We start from the raw sequence: 22,081 nt of genomic DNA, 5'->3' as shown, positions 1-22,081 counted from the left end.
CGCGATTGGCTGAAGCGATGCGACGCCCCGTCGCAGTTTATTGGCGTCAGTAGCGACCCAGCACGGTAGCCAGCAGCGCCATCCGCACGTACATGCCCTGCTCTGCCTGCCGGAAGTACGCGGCGCGCGGGTCCGAGTCCACCTCCACGCTGCGGATGTGACGTCAGTACCGGGGACCACCCCCCTCTTCCCCCCCCCACCCCCCCCCCCCCCCTCCACAGCCCCCGTTCCCACCGCCCGCCCGCAGGACCCCAGCTGTGTGCGATCCTTTCTCCCCAGGCCCCCACATTCAGACCCCATTTACCCCATCATCTCAGATTCCGCCCCCGACCCCGCCCTGCTCCCCCCTCTGCCCCAAGGACCCCACCACGTGGTTGCAGCCCCCCCCCCAGGAACCCATTCCTCCTCACCTGGACAGCACCCCACCCTCGCATCCCCTATTCTCCCCCTCAAAGCCCTTATCTCCCTTCCCACCATTCCTCTTCCCTCCAGGACTCCATACCTCGACTCCATAACCCTACCACTCCCCCCACATCCCCCCTCCAGAGACTGCCCACCCCAACCCCACCTGATCTCGTTGACGCGGGGCATGGGGTGCATCACCACCATCTTCTCCTTGGCCCTCGTCATGATGTGCGGTGTGAGGATGAACTGCCCGAAGCACTGCGGGGCCACAGCCCTGAGCAATGGGGTGTGGGGACCCTCCCAGCCCTCCGCCCGGCCCTCCACCCGGCCTGTACTCACGGCCTCGTACTCCTCAGCACTCTCGAATCGCTCCCGCTGGATGCGGGTCATATAGAGCACGTCGGTGTCGGGCAGCGCCTCCTCGATGCTCCCAAACTCCTCCTGGGGCAGCACCGTCAGCAGGGCCACGGGCTGGGCACAGCCGCACAGCCCCACAGCCCCAGCCTCATTCCTCACCTGCGAGATGCCCTTGGAAGCCACGAAGGCGGCGATGTCGGGCGGCATGCCGAGGCCGCGGGGCGTGACGTAGCGCAGGTGGACGCGGTACTGCGTGAGCAGGCGGGCCAGCGAGTGCACCGTGCGCCCGTGCTTCAGGTCGCCCACCATGGTGATCTGCGGGGAGCGCCGTGAGCACAACCCACGGCACGGCCCCCGCCACCCCACGGCACGGCATACAGCGTCTCACCGTCATGCCGTTGACAGTGCCCAGCTCCTCGCGGATGGTGAAGATGTCCAGCAGTGCCTGCGTCGGGTGCTCGCCCACCCCGTCACCAGCATTGATCACGGGCTTGCGGCAGTGCGTGGCGGCCAGCTGGGCACACAGCGGGCCGAGAGTGAGACCCCCACACGTATCCCGACGGCACCAGGGCATGTGGCAGGACGCGGCCCTCCCGCTCACCTCCACAGCTCCAGGCTGGGGGTGCCGCAGCACCAGGACGTCGGCGTAGCAGCACATGGTCTGCACGGAGTCAGCCAGCGACTCGCCCTTCTGCACCGAGGAGGTGGCCTCGCAGAACGACACCACGGAGCCGCCCAGCCGGCACATGGCGGCCGCAAAGGAGCTGCTGGTGCGCGTGCTTGCCTCGTAGAACATGGATGCCATCACTTTGCCCTGCAGGACGTGGCGTCAGGCGGGGGGAGAGGCGTGGGGCACGCAGCGTTTGCTCCCTTGCTCACCTTGAGGATGTCCAAACTGCGCTCCTTCTGCACCAGCATGCGCAGGGTGTGCGCCACGTTGAAGAGATGGGACATCTGCGGGGAGACGCGGCTCAGGGGAGGCACCCGGCACCCAGACCTCCCCCCCAGTGCCCACCTGGCACCCACCTGCTCCTTGGAGAACTGTCGCACAGAGAGGATGTGCTGCCCGACCAGGGGGTGCAGCAGCGGTGAGGTGGGGAAGTGGGGCACGCCTTGGGGGGACGCCTGGCGTGGGAAGGGGCCCGACAGGTGGGGGTGGCTGTCCTGAGCGGCCGTCGCATCTGTGGCACCAGGAGCGCACGGTGAGCCCAGGTGGGAAGCACGCAGAGCTCCCAGCCCCCAGTACTCACCTGCCTCTGCCGCCCTCCTGCCAGCCTTCTCCCGCGTGTCCTCAGCTGAGCATGAGAGAGGAATGCAGTGTTAGAGCACAGCGCTCCCGGCACCCTCAGCACCGCAGACGCGACGCTACAGTGACGCTTGCCCCAAAATGAGCTGGGTCAAGCCCCCGCGCTGTGCCCCACATGCACCCCATGGAACCCAACGGGACGCAGCCCTGATCCTGGGAGGCACAGGGCCCCGAGGTGCCGGGCAGGCTGGGGCTGAGCGGGAGGGGAGCACCGCTGTGCCCCGTCCCAAGGACTCAGCCCCTCTCAGGGGCAGCACAGAGGCCCGGGGCTGGCGCGGCACCTGGGGGGGGCTGCACTCATCGGCTGCGCTTATAGTGCCATAACGCGGGGCTGAGTGAGTCCCCCCCAACATTACCGGTGCCTCGGGCGCCCGGGCGGTGCGCGGCTCCCAGCCTCCGGAACGCTGAACGGGACACAAGGGCAGGGTCAGCGCGGCGCCCAGCCCCGACACGGCTCCCGCACGGCCACATGCACGCTGTCCCCCTGCGCCGCGCTGTGCCCCCCTCACCTGGCAGACCAGGGTCAGAGGCACGGTGGATGCGGGGCGGGAGGTGGAAGCGGCCCTCGGGCACGGGGCCGGCGCGGCGCGGGCTGGAGGCTCGGCTGCGCAGCGTCTCACCCACCGCTGCGTGCCGGGGCCGCTCGGGGGTCTGCAGAGAGAGGATGAGCTGGAGCAGGGCACAGGTTGTGCCCCCCCCGGTGCCCTGCACCCCATTACCTTCACAATCTCCTTGGTGGGGGCCACGAGCGGTGCCAGCACAGCTCCCATGGGCCACTTCCTCACATCCTGCCCGTAGCCGGGGGGCACCAGGACCTGTGGCCACAGACAGAGGGTGATCAGTGCTCAGAGACCCCTAGCTGAGGGGGGGTCGGTGCTCGTGGACCCCTGGATGTGGGGGAGCAGCACAGGGAGCGGCACTTGGTTCCCACCTGCCCATCGATGTAGGCGACCTCCCCACGCAGCACCACCCTGCGCACTGTCCCCTTCACATTCCTGCCCTCAAAGGGCGTCCATTGCGCCTTGGAGAATGCAGTGCGCTCAGGGATGACCCACTCTTGCTCCAAGTCCACCTGCGGGGAGAGCGGTCAGAGTCCGGGGCTGGCTGTGCGGTGGGTGGTGGGGCAGTGACCCACCTCCACGTAGGTGTCCTCCTGTGCCGGCAGTCCAAAGATCTTGCGGGGGTTCTCGTAGAGGCGCAGGATGATATCCTCCACCGTCAGCCGCCCCTCAGAGACGGCGGTCAGCAGCAGAGGCAGCATGGTCTCCAGCCCAGGGAAGCCAGGGGGCGGCTTGGGGCCCCGCTTCTCCTCCAGTGTGTGGGGGGCTGCAGGGTGGGGAATGTTACCACAATGCTTGGCCCCACTCATCTCCGCTCTGTGCCCCCAAGAGCTCACCGTGGTCAGTGGCAAAGCAGTCGATGGTGTCCATGTTCTCCCAGAGGGCCTCCAGGTCCTGGGAGGTGCCCAGTGCTGGGCGCACGGTCCCACAGCCCTCCCCAAGGCGCCCCAGGTCATCTTGGCACAGGAAGAGGTGGTGTGGGGCCACCTCGCACGTCACCGGGATCCCCTTCTGCTTGGCCGCCTTGATGAGGAGGATCTGGAGGAGGCACAGTGAGGGGAAGCCCTCCAGCACGCCTCACCAGCCACAGGAGGGGGTCTCAGCCCTCTGCTCACCTCCTCCCTGCGTGCCACGTGGCAGATGTGCACGGGGCGCTGGTGCAACTGTGCCACCATCAGGACGGCAGCCACCGTCTGCCCCTCCGCGTGGGCCACGATGGGCAAATGCCGTGGCCACTGCTGGAAGTGCTGCAAGGAAACGAAGAGATGTGTGCTGAGGCAAGCACTGGGCCAAGCCCCCCTGCAGCTCCCACCCCCCACGGCAGCAGCTCACTTCCATCCACAGCGACACGTCATCCATGCGCAGGCTGGAGAAGGTGTCGTTGAGGTACAGCTTCAGCCCTGCCGCTGCCGCAGCCAGTGCACCCAGTGAGCCCACGTTCTCCGCCGATGCACCCAGGAACAGGGCGAAGTCACAGCGCGCCCCGGCCTCGGCCAGCTGCGGGGAGGGGGATACAGCAGGCTCAGCAGGGCAGAGGGCATCACGCCTCGTGGGGAGGGGACATGGCCACACCAGCTCCACACTCACCTTCTGTGCCAGGGCGAAGGATGCAGCGTCGGTGATGGCGGGGCTGGTGTTGGGCATGGCACACACCATGGTGACACCCCCGGCCAGGGCGGCTGCAGTGCCCGAGGAGAAGTCCTCCTTGTGTGTGGCACCTGGCTCACGCAGGTGCACGTGGACATCGATCAGCCCTGCGGAGAGCGAGCATCAGCGTGGGAGCACTGGGGAAGCGTCTGGGGCATGGGGATATGGCAGACACGGAGAAGAGACAGTGGAGCGGAACGTCTCTGACCCCACAGCTACTCTGGGCACAACCCCAGAACCACATCACCCCCAGCTCTCAAACCTGGCAGGCGGATCAGCTTCTGGGATGTCATGCAGTCCACGTGCATCTTGAGTGGCGGGGCGGCCCCAATCTGGCCCAGTGCCTGTGGGCACAGCAATCATCAGGCTGGGCACATCCACCACGGGCGCACGAGGCAGGGCCAGGAGGATGCCTGCCCAGACCCCACAGCATCACCCAGTAGAGCTCTCCACGCCGTGCCCATCCCACCTCCACGAAGAGCTTGGTGCACTTGATGTCAATGATGAGAGGCACGGAGTAGTCGACGGCCAGGCGCCGCGTGCGGTACCCCTTGGTGACAAAGGAGGAAAGCCGGCGGCCCCCAGAGTTGCGCATGGAGAGGTTGATGACCATCTCAAAGTGGTTCTCTGCCAAGTAGTCCAGGATGCTGCGCTGCGTCTCACGGGCACCCGCTTCAGTGCTGTCTGCCTCCTCAAAGTGCCAATCCACTGCCATCACCTGCAGCAGCGCCACCGTCACCACTCTGTGCCGGCACCACCAACCTCCCCACCAAACCCTGAGCCCCCACCTTGATGCCGTGCTCGGTGTAGAAGTCAGCAGTGCCAAGGCTGGCATACAGATTGTAGCCAAGGCTCTCCAGGGTCCGCACGGTGGGCAGCAGCTCGCTCTTGTTCTGCAACAGCACGGCAGTGGTCAAAGTGCATTTGGGGTACCCAAGCCAACCCCGGCACCCCACGCACCTTGTAGCTGCCGATGGTCAGTAGGATGTTCTTCTTGGGGATCTTGAAGCCGGTGCTGAGCATGGCCTTGAGGTACGCCTCGCAGCGGTTCTCCCCAAAGCAGGCCACCTCACCCGTGCTCGTCATCTCCACACCCAGCACAACGTCAGCACCCGCCAGCCGTGAGAAGGAGAACTGCGGCACCTGCGGGCACAGGGGGTCAGCAGCCGCCCAACGCAGCCCCCACCCCGCTGCTGGCCCCAGCTCACCTTGACACCGACGATGCCCGTGCCCGTCATCAGCCCTACGGGCTGCACATCCTCACCCATGATCACCTGGCTGGCCAAGGCCACCAGGTCCACCCCCAACGTCTTGGAGACGAAAGGGAAGGAGCGCGACACGCGCACGTTGCACTCGATCACCTTCAGCTGGTCATCCTGCAGAGAAGGGACGGTGTGAGGCACATCCTGAGGCTGCAGGGTGCTCAGTGCCCCCCACCGTGGCTCTGCCCTCCCCAGTACCTTGGCGATAAGCTGCAGGTTGAAGGGCCCGGTGACCTGCAGCTCCTGCCCAATGGCGTGCACGATGGCCTTGATGCGCTCCAGAGTCTTGGGCGTGATGTCCTGCGGGGGGGTCACCAGCGTGGCATCGCCCGAGTGCACTCCAGCGTTCTCCACGTGCTCAGAGATGGCAATGGCCACCACCACGCCGTCACAGGCCACCGCATCCACGTCGATCTCCTGTGAGCAGGCACACGGTCACAGCTCCATCCTGCCACAGCTCCAGCGCAGCGCAGGAGCCACGTCCAACCTTGGCCTCCTGGATAAACTTGGAGATGACAACGGGCTGCTCCTTGGACACGGCCACGGCGTTGCTGAGAAACTTCTCCAGGTCACTGTCCGAGTAGGCGACGTTCATGGCAGCACCGCTCAGCACGTAGGAGGGCCGCACCACGCAGGGGTAGCCCACTGTGCAGCAGAAGTGCTTGGCCGACTGCAGGGAGACACACAGCTCAGTGGGTGGTAGGTGGGGGAGGCACAGCCCCAGGCAGCCTTGCACCCACCTCCATGTCGGAGAGCTCCTTCCAGAGTGGCTGGCTGATGCCGATGGTGTCCAGCAGGCGAGAGAACTTGAAGCGGTTCTCGGCTGAGTCGATGGCCTCGGGGGAGGTGCCCAGGATGCGGCACTGCTGCCGGTGCAGCGCCATGGCGATGTTGTTGGGCAGCTGGCCGCCCATTGACAGGATGACACCCTCGGGGTTCTCCAGCTCGTAGATGTCCATCACCACCTGCGGCACGGGCCGGCTAGGAGAGGGCCACGCAGCCCCCATTCCTTTGGGGCAGCTTCTGAGACTCCCTGCCCTGCAGCATGCAGCCCTCACTCACTCACCTCAAAGGAGATCTCATCAAAGTAGAGGCGGTCACACATGTCATAGTCAGTGCTCACAGTCTCAGGGTTGTAATTCACCATGATGGTCTTGAAGCCCATCTGTAGGGCAGAGCAACGCGGTGAGGCCAGGGACAGCCCCGGCCCCACTCCTCCCCACATCCCTGCGTCCCACCGACCCCAGCCCACCTTGCGCAGCTCCTGGATGCAGCCGACAGCGCACCAGTCGAACTCGACGGAGCTGCCGATGCGGTAAACACCAGAACCGATGACCATGACGTGGGGCTGGCGGAAGGGCAGGTCATGCTCGGCACCATTGTAGGTCAGGTAGAGGTAGTTGGTCTGCGCCGGCCACTCGGCCGCCACCGTGTCGATCTGCTTCACCACCGGCAGGATGCCCAGGTCGCGCCGCATCTTCCGCACGGCCAGCTCGGTGCTGCAGGGGGCAGGGTGAGCGCCAGGCCGTGGGGCAGCAGCAAGGTGGGGGCCGCCCCCCACCTCACCTGAGCACGGCCAGGGCCACCTGCTTGTCGGAGAAGCCGAGCTGCTTGGCACGGCGCAGCACGGCGGGCGGCATGGCGCTCTGCTCTCCGCGGAACGCCTCCAGCCGCGCCGCGTGGTCCGTGATGTTCTTCATCTTGTGCAGGAACCAGCGGTCGATCTTGGTCAGCTCGTAGAGGCGCTCAATGGAATAGCCAGCACGCAGCGCCGCCGCCAGCACGAAGATGCGCTTGTCTGTCGGTGTCTCCAGCTCCTGGGGGGCAGAGGGGTGAGCGGGGCACAGCCTCCCACGCCTGACCCACGCGCCGTGCCGAGCCCCAGCGCTCACCACGTCTGACGCCGGCTTCACCGTGTGGTCAAAGCCCACGCAGTTCTCATCCACCATCCGCAGCGCCTTCTGGAAGGCCTCCTCGAAGTTCCTGCCGATGGCCATCACCTCCCCTGTGGGAGGCCGTGAGTGGACGGAGCCCCACAGGCCACCCCACGCCACGCTACGCCACGCTGCCCCGCTGCGCTCACCCACGCTCTTCATGGAGCTGCCGATCTTGGTGCTGACACGCAGGAACTTGCTGAGGTCCCAGCGCGGGATCTTCACCACGCAGTAGTCCAGGCTGGGCTCGAAGTTGGCGGTGGTGGAGTTGGTGACGGAGTTTCTGGGCAGCACACAGGACAGCGTTGGCACACGGAACCCACAACACAGCTGAGGTGTGCCCCGTGCCCCCGTGGTGACGTTGTTACCTGAGGACGGGCAGCGGGATGCCCAGTGCCAGCTTGGCTGCCACGTAGGCTAGCGGGTAACCTGTGGCTTTGCTGGCCAGTGCCGAGCTGCGGGAGAGCCGCGCGTTCACCTCGATGATGTAGTACTGCAAGGAGCAGTGCGCCGTGAGCACGGATAGGGTCCCACCACCACCACAGGGGAGCACACGGGGGGGACACTGCGCCCACCTGCTCCGACTCGGGGTTCAGGGCGAACTGGATGTTGCACTCGCCCACGATGCCCAGGTGCTGCACCACCTTGATGGCCGTGTGGCGCAGCATGAAGTACTCGGTGTCATTGAGCGTCTGGCTGGGTGCCACCACGATGGACTCGCCCGTGTGGATGCCCAACGGGTCCAGGTTCTCCATGTTGCACACCTGGGGCAGGGGGGCACTGGCTGTCCATCACCTATACTCCCCATTCCACTATAACGACCTCACTGGGGGTGCCCACCTCCTCCCCTGCCCAAGAGACCGCCGGGCCTCCCTGCACCACCACAACCTGAGCGCGGCACCGTGCCCATAGAGGGCACACTATGGTCTTGGTGCCAGCATATAGCAGTCGTGCTGGCACAAGGAAAGTGCTTAGGGATCCCCCGCTCCCCCCGAGCACCGCTGCTGTACCGTGACGCAGTTGTTGTAGGCGTCGCGCACCACCTCGTACTCAATCTCCTTCCAGCCCTTCAGCGACTTGTCCACCAGCACCTGGGAGGTGTGGGTGAAGGCCTGGCTCACCAGGGCCGCCAGCTCCTCCCGGTTGGAGGCAAAGCCGGAGCCCAGGCCCCCCAGGGCGTACGCCGAGCGCACCAGCACCGGGTACCCCAACCGCTCAGCCGCCGCCTGCGCCTGCAGAGAGGACAGAGTGAGCACGGGGGTGGCACCCCCTGGGGACAGCCCCCATCCTGCCGCACGCCATGCTGCGGCCCCAGACCTGCTCCAGGGAAGCAGCGGCCTCGCTGGGTGCCACGTGCTCGCCGATCTCCTCCATCTTCTCCACGAAGACCTTGCGGTCCTCTGTCATCTCGATGGAAGCGACGGGGGTGCCCAGCACACGCACGCGGTATCGCTGCAGCACGCCGCCCTTGGTCAGCTCCACGCCGCAGTTGAGGGCTGTCTGCCCACCGAAGGTCAGCAGCACGCCGTCGGGGCGCTCGTTGCGGATTACCTACAGGATGGGGACGGGGGACGGGGCAGTGGGGTGCAGATCCACAGCGGCCCCACAGCGCCCCCCGCCATCCCTGCAGCACTCACCTGGGTGACATACTCAGGGGTGATGGGCAGGAAGTACACCTTGTCTGCCAGCCCCTTGGAGGTCTGCACCGTGGCGATGTTGGGGTTGATGAGCACCGTCTGAATGTTTTCTTCTTTCAGCGCTTTGATGGCCTGGAGGTCAGGGGGGCAGCGATATCAGCTCCACGTGGAGGCCTCTGTTTGCCAACTCTCTGAGGGATGCTCACCTGTGACCCTGAGTAATCAAACTCGCCCGCCTGCCCGATGGAGAGTCCGCCGGAGCCCAGGATCAGCACCTTGCGGGGTCGTGCTGCCTCCTGCCCCGCTGCTGGCACCTCCTTGTACGCCAGGAGATCCCGCAGACGCTGCCGCACTGTAGGGATGGGACGGGATGGGGAAGGGATGCTGTGGCCCTGTGCACAGCCCCACAGCCCCACACAGCACCCAGCACAGTGGCTTGAAACACAACACAGTGCCCCATCACCAAATGTAGTCCTACAGCCACTCATGCACAACCGTAGCCCTGAGCACCAATCACAGCCCAGACCCTAAGCACCAACCCCAGCCCCAAACCCTATCAACCACAGCCCTGAGCGATCACCAACCCTGACCCCCCAGCATCTCCCCCTGCCCCATGACCGTGAGTACAGAATCCCACGCACAGCCCCAGCCCCAAGCCTTGACATCAGGCACAGCACCCCGCACACAGCCCTGTCCCCAGCCCTGGGGGGCTCACCTCTCCCCCAGCCCCATGCCCACCTGTTCTGTCATTGTTCCCTCCCTGCAGATCCCGCGCCGCCTCCACAAAGACATCAAAGAGCCCCTCCAGGTCCGTGGGGCCAGCGCGGTGCTCGGGGTGGAACTGCACACTGCAGGGCCATCAGGTGAGGCTCAGCCCCACGCCCCCAGCCCCACACCAGGGTGACCCCGCGCCCACCTGAAGAAGGGTTTGTGCTCATGCACCAGCCCCTCATTGGAGCCATCGTTGGCGTTGGTGAAGAGCGGTGCCCAACCGGGGGGCAGACTGCCCGCCTCCACTGCAAAGCCGTGGTTCTGTGCCGTGATGAAGCAGCGCTGCGTGTCCTCGTGCACGCACGGCTGGTTGTGCCCACGGTTCCCGTACCTGGGGGGGGGAGGTGGGCACAGAACATCACTCACCCAACCGAACACGAGGACCCCCCCGGAGCTGGAACCCTGCTCACTTCATCTTATAGGTGCGGGCGCCCAGGGCCAGGGCCAGCAGCTGGTGGCCCAGGCACACCCCGAAGATGGGCTTGGGGTGGTCAGCAGCCAGCACGGCGCGCAGGTTGGCCACTGTCTGCTGGCACAGCCGCGGGTCCCCGGGGCCGTTGCTGAGGAAGAGCCCATCGAAGTCTGTGCACAGACAGCAGCGTTAGGCTGGGGACCCCATAGTGCCCCCTACTTTAGGGAGTCATAGCGGGAACCGCAGCCCCACAGCTCCCAAATGGGGTCGCACGGGGGTCACCGACCCCACTGCTCACAGCACGCCATGATATTCCACGTCAGCTTACAGTGAGCATCCCCACATCACACCTCCCTTACAAACCCCAGCAAGAGTAACACCGCAACGCCCCGAACCCCCAGAATGGGGCAGGATGGGGCTCCCCGAGGACCCCAGACCCCCGGCATGAGGCTCCCCGAGGCCCCCCGCACCGATCCTCCCCCACACCCCCTCTCCAACCCCACAGCCCCCCTACCGGCGGGGTCCAGCGGATGGTCCCACGGCACCACGCTGACGGCCGCCCCCCGCTCGCAGAGGCACCGCAGCTGGTTGTGCTTCAGGCCGCAGTCCACAGCGGTGATGCGCGGGGATCCACCAGGGTTAAAGACACGCGGCTCCTACGGAGAGGATGAGTGGGGGTCCGGCCCATCGCCACCCCATAGCCCGCGACCAGCTGCCTCCATACCTTCAGGGACACCTCCTGCACCAAGTGCCGCTCGTTTGGGTCCTGGAAGGGGATGCTCTCCTCCGGGGCCTCGTCCGGCAGCAGCTTGCCCAGCAGCGTGCCCTTCTCGCGGATCTTCTTGGTGAGGGCGCGGGTGTCCACCCCTACGGCGACACGGAGCCGTGCGGTCCCACGGCACCTTCAGCACCCCCCCCAGGGAGGGCACGGCCCCACAGATCCCAACGCACGTTTAGCTCCGCTCCAAGCCCGCCGCCCCCGGGTGCCCCCCAGCCCCGGCACCGCCCCTCAGCCCCACCTTCCAGCCCGGGGACGTTGTGCTCCTTGAGCCATCGGTCGAGGGATCGGGCGGTGCTCCAATGGCTGGGGGTCTCCGAGCACTCTCCCACCACCAGCGCGGCCACGTGGATCTTATCCGACTCGAACCACTGCGGGGAGACGGGGCGCGAACGTGGCCGAAAGCCCGGAGATTCCCTTCGGGGCCGCGGGGCCGGGCGGGGGGACCTCCGGGAGGGGGGAGCCTCCGGGCGGGACCCCCCCCAGCACAAGAGCGGCACCGCCGCCCCGCGCCCCCCCCCCCCCATCCCCACGCCGACCCCCGGCGCCGAGGGGAGCCCGGGCGAAGCCGAAGCCCCGGCGGCCCCGCGGCGCGGCGCACGGCGGCCCCGCCCCCACCCGCGGCCCCATCGCGGCGCGCTCCCACCCGAGAGCCGCGTCGGGGGGCGGGGGAGGAGGACTCTGCCCCGCGGCTCCGGGGGCCCCGCGCTCACCGTGCCCAGGCCGAAGGGTCCCCGCCGCTCCCGGGGCACGCCGTAGTTGCCCACCAACGGGTAGGTGAGCACCAGGATCTGCGCCGCGTACGACGGGTCGGTGAGCGCCTCGGGGTACCCCACGACGCCCGTCTGGAACACTGCGGGGAGAAAAACGCGGAGCGGGGGATCCCCGCGCGTCCCGCAGCCTTCCCGCCCCCGGCCCTGCGGCACTCACCCACTTCCCCGCTGGCGGCAGCGCCCGTAGCCCCGAAGGCGCGGCCGCGCAGCACGGAGCCGTCCTGAAGCACCAGGCGGCCCATGGCGGTGCCACGTGCGGGGCGCTGCGGGAGGCGGCGGGGAGTGCGGGAGGGGCGGGGCGGGGTACCGAGAGAGGGAGATGCGCGGGGGGGCGGGGCCAGAAAGGAAGGGGGCGTGGCGTCCGGAGAGAGGGGGCCAATCAGCGCGCGGCTGGGCGGGGAAAGGGCGCGGGAAGCAGCGAGTAGCGCGGGACGGGACGGGGAGCGGATACTGCGATGGGTGGGGAGCGGTGAGGGGTGCGGCGGGGGGAAGGAATAACAACTTAACCTGAATAACAACTTCATCTCAATAACAACTTCATCTGCTGTTAAACCACGCAAATCAGGGGAGAGCGCGAACGCAGTCCCCCACTACCACAAATTATGCAGTCGAGTTTCCCGCATTTGGGGAAATCGCAGGGGTCAGCACACCCGGAGTGCAGGGGATGAGCCTCGCCCTGGGAAAACCACCTGCCTGATCATGGTGTCTCCCCTGCCAGGTAAGTATGCTTTGCTCTCGCCCCGCCCCGCTCCCCACGCCCCGACACCAGCCCGTACGGCACGGCGACTCCCATCCCCCGATGTTACCTCCGCCCCACTGCCCGCCCCTTCTAATCCGCTCACTGAGACCCGCACTGCACCCAAGGGAGCCCACGTGAGGCTCCCGCTATTGCTACGTGGTGCTCCCGGCATGCTGCGCGCTTTAACTATTTGCATATCCCCACCCCCATCCAGCAGTCTCCCCGCCCGGGCTGCTCTGCGTTTAGCTGCCTCATTTGCATGGCCACGCCCTCTCCGGCCGGACTGCCCAACAGCGCCGCCCCGAAACGTTGGTCGAGAGGGAGAGGTCTCGCGATGACACCCGGCCCGCAGCGCCCCCACCCGCCGTGCGCGGTAAAGCCACAAGCGGGACGCGGCGGAAGTGAGAGCGTACCGGAAGTGGGGCAGTACCACAGAGGTGGCGCGAGGCGACTGGCTTCCGGCTGCCGGGGGCGGGGCCGTGCGGACAGTGGGGGCGTGGCCAAGCAAAGCCGCGCGCCGTGAGAGCGTGTGAGGGGCGGGGAGCGGGGTGGGCGTGGCCATGCAGATCGCTATGCAGATCGCGGTGCAGAGCGCTCCGCGCGCGGCATGCCGGGAGAGCGCTACGCCACGAACGGAACCCGCGTGGACAGCCGCGGGCAGCGCGTGGGCCGCGGAACGGCGATCCCGGAGGGGTGCGGAGTGGGGCGGGGCGGAGCAGCGCTTTGGGGTGCGGGTCGCCGTGCGGTGCGGGCTGGTGTCGGGGCGTGGGGAGCGGGGCGGGGCGAGAGCAAAGCATACTTACCTGGCAGGGGAGACACCATGATCAGGCAGGTGGTTTTCCCAGGGCGAGGCTCATCCCCTGCACTCCGGGTGTGCTGACCCCTGCGATTTCCCCAAATGCGGGAAACTCGACTGCATAATTTGTGGTAGTGGGGGACTGCGTTCGCGCTCTCCCCTGACTTATGTTGTCCAATAACAGATTAAGTTCTTATCCATTTCCCACCCTGTGCTCCTTGCACACCTCGGCTGGGTCGGCAGATCAGAGAATCGGAGAACTGCTCGGGTTGGAAAGGACCTCAGAGATCACAGCAGCCCAACCATAGTACCCCAACTCTAACAGCCCTCCGCTAAATCATCTCTCTGAGCACCGCATCCAAACGGCTCTTAAACACATCCAGGGATGGTGACTCAGCCACCTCCCTGGGAGCCCATTCCGGTGCTTAACCACCCTTTCTGTAAAGAAGTGTTTCCTGATATCCAACCTAAACTGACCCTGGTGCAACTGGAGGCCATTTCCCCTCGTCCTGTCAGCTGTCAGCAGTGAGAAGAGACCAACCCCGCTCTCACTGTAAGCACCTTTCAGGTACTGGAAGAGAGCAATAAGGTCTCCCCTCAGCCTCCTCTTCCCCACACTAAACAGCCCCAGATCCCTCAGCCTCTCCTCACAGGGCTGACTTTCCAAGCCCTTCACAAGCCTCGCTGCCCTTCTCTGGACCTGCTTCGGTACCTCCACGTCCTTCTTGTACTGAGGTGCCCAAAACTGAACACAGCACTCGAGGTGAGGCCTCACCGATGCCGAGTACAGGGCAGGATGACTTCCCCAGTGCTGCTCACCACACCGTTCCTGATCCAAGCCAGGATGCCATTGGCCTTCTTGGCCACCTGGGCACACTGCTGGCTCATATTCAGCCGACTGTCCATCAGTACCCCAAGGTCCGTTTCCATCAGGCAGCTTTCCAGCCACATCTCCCCAAGCCTGTAGGGTTGCCTGGGGTTGCTGTGACCAAAATGCAGGACCCGACACGTGGCCCTATTGAAACTCACACAGTTTACCTCGGCCCATCGATCAGTCTATCCAGGTCCCTCTGCAGTGCCCTTCTCCCCTCTGGCAGATCAACTCTCCCTCCCAGCGTGGCGTCGTCTGCAAACGTACTGAGGGTGCACTCAATCCCCTCGTCAACGTCGTCAATGAAGACGTTAAACAGAAGCGGCCCCAGCACTGAGCCCTGGGGGACACCGCTCGTGACCGGCCGCCAACTGCGTTCAGCTCCACCGAGCACGACTCTTTGGGCCCGGCCATCCAGCCCGCGCTTCACCCAGCGCAGCGTACGCCCATCCAGGCCGTGGGCAGCCGGCTGCTGCACGAGATGTCGTGGGGGACAGCGCCAAAGGCCTTCCTGAAGTGCAGGTAGACCACACCGACAGCCCGACCCCCACCCACTAAGCGGGTCACCTTGTCACAGAATGACATCAGGTTTGTCAGACAGGATCTACCGTTGGTAAAGCCACGCTGACTGGGCCCGATCCCCTGCTTGACCTTTGACTGGTCCACGATGGTTCCCGAGATGATTCGTTCCATAACCTCCCCGGACACCGAGGTGAGAGCGATCGATAGGCCCGGAGCTCCCAGGATCGGCTTTCCGGCCCTCTTTGCGGACGGGCGGCGCATTCGCCGCATCCGCGCGGGGCGGCCGCGTTCCCCCACACAGCGCGCAGAGCGGGCGCGGAACGGAGCGAGGCGGGAACCGCACAGCGCTGTGAGGGGCAGCGGGAGCGCTGTGCGACGGCGGCGGGGGGGAGAAATTAACAACTTTCTCTGCTGTTAAACCACGCAAATCAGGGGAGAGCGCGAACGCAGTCCCCCACTACCACAAATTATGCAGTCGAGTTTCCCGCATTTGGGGAAATCGCAGGGGTCAGCACACCCGGAGTGCAGGGGATGAGCCTCGCCCTGGGAAAACCACCTGCCTGATCATGGTGTCTCCCCTGCCAGGTAAGTATGCTTTGCTCTCGCCCCGCCCCGCTCCCCACGCCCCGCCACCAGCCCGCACCGCACGGCGACCCGCGCCCCAAAGCGCTGCTCCGCCCCGCCCCACTCCGCACCCCTCTCGGATCGCCGTTCCGCGGCCCACGCGCTGCCCGCGGCTGTCCACGCGCGTTCCGTTCGTGGCGTAGCGCTCCCGGCATGCCGCGCGCTTCTTGATTTACATAGCCACGCCCCCATCTCAGCCCCACCCGCACGCACACAGTGGTACCATCCGCGTGCCCGCTCCGGGCCGAGCGCGATTTGCATAGCCCCGCCCCCGCCTCACCTCCATCCCCGCGCTCTCCTTTCGGCCCCCGCCGCTCCCGCACAGCCCGGGCGGCCCGCAGCCAACCCACCCATCCCTGCACCCCGCGCAGCCCCAGCGGCAGAGCGGACACACGGCGTCACAACCACACGCTTTATTCACCCCGTGCCCCGCAGTCCGGCCGCATCCCGCACCTCCGCTCCCGGTCGCGGTCACGGCCCCGCAGCGTGCCGCCGCTGGGTGCCCCACAGCGCGATGCTCAGCGCTGCCGTCACCGCCCCCAGCACGCTGCAGAAGAGCGGCACGGGGAAGGCGCCCTGTAAGGTGAACACGGTGAGGTCACCGCCCCCGTCTCAGCCCCCCCCCCGTGCACCTCCAGCCCCCCGCACCCACCTGCCGCAGACACTTGTAGCCGTGGGAAGGGCTGGCACAGAGGCACTGCGACATGCCGGGGCCGTCTGGGGCACAGGCTGCGTTCTCAGGGCACAGCGGGACTGCTGGGCAGCATAGGGGTCACGGGCAGCCCTGCCCAGTGCCACGCGGTGCCCCCACGTAGGGCCGTGGCCGGGGCAGGGAGAGCCCTCCCCCCCACCCCCCCACCTACCGAGCTCCTCGGAGCCGTTGCAGGGGTTCCTCTGGTTGTGGCACAGGCGGCTGCTGCCATACGTCGTCACCTCCTCCCACGCTCCGCTGCCACCCGGGCACGGCACCGCCAACGGCACCGCACTGCAAAGCGGAGCTCAGCACCGGGCACGGCCCCGGGGCTCCCCCACCCAACCCCCGTACTCACAGTTGCTGCAGCCGCGTGAAGCCCGAGAAGGAGCCATCGGGGATTGCCGGCAGCGGGTTCTCCGTCAAGTCCCTATCAACGCATCACACCCACTGCGCCCCGGGGATGGCACCGACAGCCCCAGGGTGGGCCGGGCGGCCGCGCCCCGCCGCACACCTCCCCCTTCCCTCAGCACTCACAGCACGACGGCAGCGGCGGCCTCGTTGAAGGCGCTGGGGAGGCTCTGCAGGGAACAGTTGCTGAGGTCCAACCTGGGGGGGGCGGCACCGGGAGCCCCGTGTTGCCCTTCTCCCCTCCCGCCCCCCACGGCCACACTCACGCCCCGTGGCCGTCGCCCACGCCCCGCGCCGTACCCGATACCCGCAGCACACCCCACACCCGTACCCGTTACCCGCACCCCGTTACCCCCGTGCCGCCCCCCGTCCCTCTGCCCGTACCCCAGCAGGCGCTGCCCCCCGGATCCCCGCCCCACGCAGCAGCGGCCCCACAGCTCCGTGCCGGCCCTGGAGGCGCAGTACTGGGCCACGACGGAGCCGTTGCTCGGCGGCCCCGCACAGCTCCCGCACAGCCGCGGCGGGGTCCCCTCGGCCCCGGGCGACAGCGACAGCAGCAGCAGCAGCGGCGGCAGGAGGGAACCCACGGTCCCGCTTCCGGCGGCCCCGCCCCGCCCCGAGGCCGCCCCCGGATGGGCTCTTCCCGGCGGCGGGGCGGAACGACCGCGCGAGGCGGCCAATAGCTCAGCCATTAACGGAGCGCGCCCGCCGGGCTCGCCGCGGCCTGCAGGCGCCGAGGCGCGGCGACCCGATCCCAGCTGCGTCACGTGACGAGTCCCACGCACGGGATTGGACGAAAGGGAGCCGACGGCATCCGAGCGCGCGGGGAGCAGGGCTGGAGGTGAGGGAGATGCCCGGCGTCGTGACGTCATCAGCGTGCGCCGCGGCTCTGTCAGGTGCACGTGGGCCGAGTCCGGCAACCGCCCGGTGAGTGGCGGCGGCGCTTTGCGGGGCCGTGCGCGGCACGCGGCGCCGGAGCGCGGCGAGGGGGGCGTGCGGGGCCGTAATGCTCCGCGGAACCGGGAGATCGGGAAAGCGGGGCTCGGGCGGGGGTCACCGGGGACGAGGCAGGGGATGAGGACCGGGCGGCGGGATCGGAGGCGTGGCGGGAGTCGGTGGGGACCTTCAGGCTGCGGACGGCGGGGGCGAGGGAGCGATGAGGGGAGCGGGGCATTGGCCTGGGGTAGCGGGGGACGCCGGGACGCGGGGAGCAGCGCCGGGACGTGGGAACGCGGGGAGGAGGCGAGGCGCCGCGGGAACATAGCGGCACCGGGAGCGGAGCCGTGGCCCGGGGTCACGGGGGCACCGGGACACGGGGAGCGCTGCGGGGACGCGGGGACACCGGCAGGCGGTGCGGGGACGCCGCGGGACGCTGCCGCCCGCAACGGGACGCGGGCGGGGGACCCGGAGCCCGGGGGCAGCGCACCGGGGGGGAACGCCGGGGCGTCGGGCCAGGAATGCGGCGGGGGAAGGAGGGGGGGATTGCCCCGTGTTGTGTCTCGGCGCGCGGTGGGTGACCTTGGACCATGCCCGCTGTGCGGGCGGGGCGGGCGGCGCTGCCCTCTCGCCTCCTTTCAGCACCGCCAACCCCCCGCTCCGGGCACGGCAGCGCGGGGCTAATCCAAATCCAACCGCATTCCTGCGGGGATCGGCGCCGCCCGCCCCGTCATCGCGCGGCCCCATCCGGGGGTGCGCTCGCCCGAACGCGGGAAGAGAGGCGGGTTCGGCCCGCGCGGAGCCCGCCCGTCTCACGCAGAGCCCGTCCGGCCGGCTCCGGCCGTGCCGGTCTCGCCGGCTGCGGAGTCGGCGCCGGGCGGGGCTGCCGCGTTCGCCTCGGCCCGGGGACGAGCCGCGGGGGAGCGGAGGCTGAAGGCTGCGGTGACCCCCCCCTCGTCTGCGTCCCCCCCCCCCCCCCAGGTCCTTGAGGCGGGCCGAGAGCTCCGGAGCGAAGGTCCCCGCGAGGACGAGCGGGGCCGGATCCACCGTCGCCACCTCCCGCAGCGCCGGGCGCTGCCGGCCGGGCCCCTCCGCCCATGAACCGGAAAAGTGGGGGCGGCGGCGGGGCGGCGGCGGACACTCGCCATGGAGTTCTCGACGGCGGACTACAGCATCTTCGTGCTGCTGCTGGTGCTGTCGGCGGCCATCGGGCTGTTCTACGCGCTGAGCGGCGGGCGGCAGCGCACGGTGCAGGAATTCCTGCTGGCCAACCGCAGCATGGGCTTCCTACCCGTCGCCCTGTCCCTGCTGGCCACCTTCCAGTCTGCCGTGGCCATCCTGGGCGTCCCGTCCGAGATCTATCGCTTCGGCACCGAGTACTGGTTCCTGGGCTGCTCCTATTTCCTCGGGCTGCTCATCCCCGCTCACGTCTTCATCCCCGTCTTCTACCGCCTGCAGATCACCAGCACCTACGAGGTGAGAGGAGAGGGGGGTCCTCTGCCCCTCCTCGCGCACCGCGTCGGGGTGGGGACGCGTCCCTGACCCCCATCCATTTCTTCCCCCTCCCCGCAGTACTTGGAGCTGCGCTTCAACAAGACCGTGCGCATCTTCGGCACCGTCACCTTCATCTTCCAGATGGTGAGGGCTGGGTTCGGGGTCCTTGGGGTCCTTGGGGACCCCAAGTTCGGGGTCCTTGGGGAGGAGGGGGACGCGCCGGGGGGGCTGCAACGCTCTGTCCCCGCAGGTCATCTACATGGGAGTGGTGCTCTACGCGCCCGCGCTGGCACTCAATGCAGGTAAGGGCTCGGGAGGGTGGCAAGGGGCCCCCGTGGCGTGGCAGCCGCCGTCCTCATCCCTCCTTAACGGCACCCAGTGACAGGCTTTGACCTCTGGAGCGCGGTGCTCACCATCGGGCTGGTCTGCACGCTGTACACTACGCTGGTGAGTGCTGTCACCGCGCCACGTGGCCGCTCGTCGTGCGTGCCCACCCCCTAAAAGAGCAACGGTGACAGCTGTGTCCCCCTGCAGGGAGGGCTGAAGGCCGTCATCTGGACCGACGTGTTCCAGACGCTGGTCATGTTCGCGGGGCAGCTGGCCGTCATCGTGGTGGGCGCACAGCGCATGGGAGGCATGGCCAGAGTGTGGCACCTGGCCGAGCAGCAGGGCAAGATCTCCGGCATCGAGTGAGCCTCGCTGCGGGGTTGGGGATGGGGACGGCAGCCCCGCTGGGACACGCGCAGGGGAGGGGGATGGGATGCTGGCACGGCCGTGACTGTATGTGACCCCGCAGCCTGAACCCCGACCCCTACGTGCGGTACACCTTCTGGACGCTGGCTTTCGGGGGGGTCTTCATGATGCTGTCGCTGTACGGCGTGAACCAGGCGCAGGTGCAGCGCTACCTGAGCTCCCGCAGCGAGAGGCAGGCGGTGCTGTGAGTGGGGCTGGGGGGGCGTGTGGGGACCTCCCCCCCCCATCTCTGCCCACCTCTGACCTTCCCGTTGTGCCCGCAGCTCCTGCTACGCTGTCTTCCCCTGCCAGCAGATTGTATTGTGCCTCAGCTGCCTCACCGGCCTCGTCATGTTCGTCTACGACCGCGAGCACCCGCTGGCCCCCAGCGGCACCCACAGAACCCCCGACCAGGTGGCTGCGGAGCTCCCCTCCACCCCACAGCCCTCTCTCCCCCTCCCTCCCCCCCCCCCCCCCCCGCCAGTGCCACGCTTACCCCACATCCCCCCGCAGCTCGTGTTGTACTTTGTGATGGATGTGCTGCAGGACCTGCCAGGGCTGCCTGGCCTCTTTGTCGCCTGTCTCTTCAGCGGCTCCCTCAGGTGGGTGCCATAACGGGGGACGGTGGGATGAGGGCATGGCTGAGCCCCCCCTCCCCCCTTGCTGCTCCACTCCCTCTTCCTCCCCCCAGCACCATCTCCTCTGCCTTCAACTCGCTGGCGACGGTGACGATGGAGGACCTGGTGCGGCCGCACTTCCCTGGGCTGTCAGAGTCACGTGCCACGCTGCTCTCCAAGCTCCTGGGTGAGTGGGGGGCATCGAGGAGGGTGGGCAGCGGGGTCCTGGCAGCGCCTTGAACCCCCTCCATCCATCCATCCATCCATCCATCCATCCATCTATCCGCCCATCCATCCATCCATCCATCCATCCATCCATTCCCAGCTTTCGGCTACGGGCTGCTGTGCCTGGGGATGGCCTACGTGTCCTCTATGCTGGGCCCCGTGCTGCAGGTAAGGGATGGGGTGCTGGGGACACCCCCGGCCTCGCGGTCCCTATTTCCCCCTCTCGGCCCCAAAACGGTGCCATCTCCCCACAGGCGGCCATCAGTATCTTCGGCATGGTGGGGGGGCCGCTGCTGGGGCTCTTCTGCCTGGGGATGTTCTTCCCCTGTGCCAACCCTACGGTGAGTACCCCGGACCCCTCCGCCCCCCACCACAGCTACCCCGTGGGTGCCACCAAGGCGCTGAGTGCCTCTCCCCCCCGCAGGGCGCGGTGGTGGGGCTGCTGGCCGGGCTGGCCATGGCCTTCTGGGTGGGCATCGGCAGCCTGGTGTCCAACATGGGGAGGGCCACCCCCCTGGCCAACAGCACCGTGCCCCCCCCCATCAACCTGACCACACCGGCCGTGCTCGCCACCACGCTGCTCACCACCACGACACCCCCCCCGAGGTGAGCGCCGTGGGGCTGATGGGGGTGATCTGCGGGGGTCTGGCTCGGTCCCCCCCCCCTCACCGCCTCCCCCCCTCCCTCCCCCAGCCCCACAGGCCTGCAGAAGTTCTACAACCTCTCCTACATGTGGTACAGCGCCCACAACTCCACCACCGTCATCGCGGTGGGGCTCCTGGTCAGCCTGCTCACCGGTGGGTGCGGGATGCGGGGCCGGGTACCTCTCCCCCCCTCCACCCGCATCCCTCTCACCCCTATGACCCCTCCCCCTCAGGCCCCACACCTCCCTCTGCTGTGGACCCCCGCACCATTTTCCCGGTGCTGCCACGGCTGCTGTGCTGCCTGCCCGCCCGCTACCGGCAGCGGCTGTGCTGCGGGGTGCGCTTCCCCACGCAGGTGAGCACCTCGCAGCGGGACGGGGGGGCGCTGGGGGGGGAAAAGGGGAGGTGGAGGGGAGGGGCCGTGCGCATGGCGCTGCCACCGACCCCCCGCCGTGTGCCCGCAGGATGCCCCCCACCCGTCACCCACAGCCGAGAAGCGCGTTCCCAACGGGGTGGGCGCCGTGCCAAGGGACGAGGCCGAGGAGCAGGGCTACGGGCCGCCCGCCTATGCGCTGCAGGAGACGGCCTTCTGAGCGCGGCAGGGGGGGGCACGGGACCGCCGCGGGACCGGTGCTGCCCGGGGGTGCCGTGGGACCACGATGAGGAGCGGCGCCACGCTGTTATCTCCCCCTACCCGCACCTCAATAAACCGTTCTGGAGAGCATCGGGGTCGTGCGGGGCCGGGGGGGAGGTGGGGGCACCCACGGGGCTGCGGCGTTCTGCGGTAGGGGACCGCGCACGTGGGGCCGCGGGGCGCATGTGGGGACGGTGCGGCGAAGGGGGCGGGGCGATAGGCGAAGGGGGCGGGGCTTATCGCGAGAGGGGGGCAGTGGTGGGCGGGGCTTGCCGCGGGGGGCGGGGCCGGCGGTGGGCGGGG

At 68.0% G+C, this 22,081-nt stretch overlaps 3 protein-coding genes and 3 non-coding genes across 7 annotated transcripts; 2 read left to right on the top strand and 4 right to left on the bottom strand.

Annotated features, from left to right (window-relative positions):
• Window positions 1-5: 5 nt before the first annotated feature.
• On the bottom strand, window positions 6-12,568 carry CAD (carbamoyl-phosphate synthetase 2, aspartate transcarbamylase, and dihydroorotase). Of its 2 annotated transcripts, XM_015284989.4 has the most exons (45): window positions 12,000-12,568; window positions 11,783-11,922; window positions 11,311-11,440; window positions 11,016-11,158; window positions 10,806-10,947; window positions 10,290-10,461; window positions 10,025-10,210; window positions 9,847-9,956; window positions 9,315-9,460; window positions 9,109-9,240; window positions 8,789-9,022; window positions 8,482-8,703; window positions 8,047-8,235; window positions 7,840-7,964; window positions 7,621-7,754; window positions 7,430-7,542; window positions 7,104-7,354; window positions 6,790-7,036; window positions 6,604-6,702; window positions 6,278-6,502; window positions 6,025-6,207; window positions 5,736-5,954; window positions 5,484-5,651; window positions 5,236-5,418; window positions 5,064-5,168; window positions 4,745-4,993; window positions 4,538-4,619; window positions 4,216-4,382; window positions 3,961-4,125; window positions 3,744-3,875; window positions 3,465-3,666; window positions 3,204-3,394; window positions 3,000-3,140; window positions 2,788-2,883; window positions 2,578-2,719; window positions 2,425-2,472; window positions 2,013-2,057; window positions 1,789-1,943; window positions 1,642-1,716; window positions 1,364-1,576; window positions 1,151-1,276; window positions 922-1,077; window positions 745-846; window positions 569-663; window positions 6-149 (listed from the first exon to the last, which is right to left on the bottom strand). In XM_015284989.4, exons 1-45 carry the CDS (start codon window positions 12,364-12,366, stop codon window positions 47-49), a joined length of 7,050 nt encoding a protein of 2,349 aa, XP_015140475.3. In that variant the 5' UTR covers window positions 12,367-12,568; the 3' UTR covers window positions 6-46. The 2 variants fall into 2 exon arrangements, with proteins under 2 accessions (XP_015140475.3, XP_015140476.3); XM_015284990.4 differs by lacking the exon at window positions 2,425-2,472.
• On the bottom strand, window positions 12,405-12,568 carry LOC112532221. The gene has a single exon (XR_003074680.1). It is a non-coding gene; the product is annotated as a U1 spliceosomal RNA (small nuclear RNA).
• An 808-nt stretch (window positions 12,569-13,376) lies between these two features.
• Window positions 13,377-13,540, top strand: LOC112532245. The gene has a single exon (XR_003074702.1). It is a non-coding gene; the product is annotated as a U1 spliceosomal RNA (small nuclear RNA).
• Window positions 13,541-15,199: 1,659 nt separating this feature from the next.
• Window positions 15,200-15,363, bottom strand: LOC112532244. Its single transcript, XR_003074701.1, has one exon. It is a non-coding gene; the product is annotated as a U1 spliceosomal RNA (small nuclear RNA).
• Window positions 15,364-15,792: 429 nt separating this feature from the next.
• Window positions 15,793-17,779, bottom strand: ATRAID (all-trans retinoic acid induced differentiation factor). The gene is made up of 6 exons (XM_015285005.4): window positions 16,881-17,779; window positions 16,623-16,694; window positions 16,444-16,515; window positions 16,258-16,379; window positions 16,047-16,147; window positions 15,793-15,970 (listed from the first exon to the last, which is right to left on the bottom strand). The coding sequence occupies exons 1-6, from the start codon at window positions 17,756-17,758 to the stop codon at window positions 15,866-15,868; spliced, it is 1,350 nt and encodes a 449-aa protein (XP_015140491.2). The 5' UTR covers window positions 17,759-17,779; the 3' UTR covers window positions 15,793-15,865.
• SLC5A6 (solute carrier family 5 member 6) lies at window positions 17,364-21,868 on the top strand. The gene is made up of 16 exons (XM_015285003.4): window positions 17,364-17,423; window positions 18,414-18,908; window positions 19,005-19,070; window positions 19,177-19,228; window positions 19,306-19,373; window positions 19,461-19,615; window positions 19,723-19,863; window positions 19,943-20,072; window positions 20,172-20,260; window positions 20,350-20,462; window positions 20,601-20,668; window positions 20,755-20,841; window positions 20,925-21,106; window positions 21,194-21,297; window positions 21,378-21,499; window positions 21,609-21,868. Exons 2-16 carry the CDS (start codon window positions 18,579-18,581, stop codon window positions 21,735-21,737), a joined length of 1,836 nt encoding a protein of 611 aa, XP_015140489.3. The 5' UTR covers window positions 17,364-17,423; window positions 18,414-18,578; the 3' UTR covers window positions 21,738-21,868.
• Window positions 21,869-22,081: the final 213 nt, after the last annotated feature.

This window comes from Gallus gallus, chromosome 3 (assembly GCF_016699485.2).
Source record: "Gallus gallus isolate bGalGal1 chromosome 3, bGalGal1.mat.broiler.GRCg7b, whole genome shotgun sequence".
Taxonomy (NCBI): domain Eukaryota; kingdom Metazoa; phylum Chordata; class Aves; order Galliformes; family Phasianidae; genus Gallus; species Gallus gallus.
The sequence above is the reverse complement of the archived record's forward strand: the minus strand, read 5'-3'. Positions and strand labels throughout refer to the sequence as shown.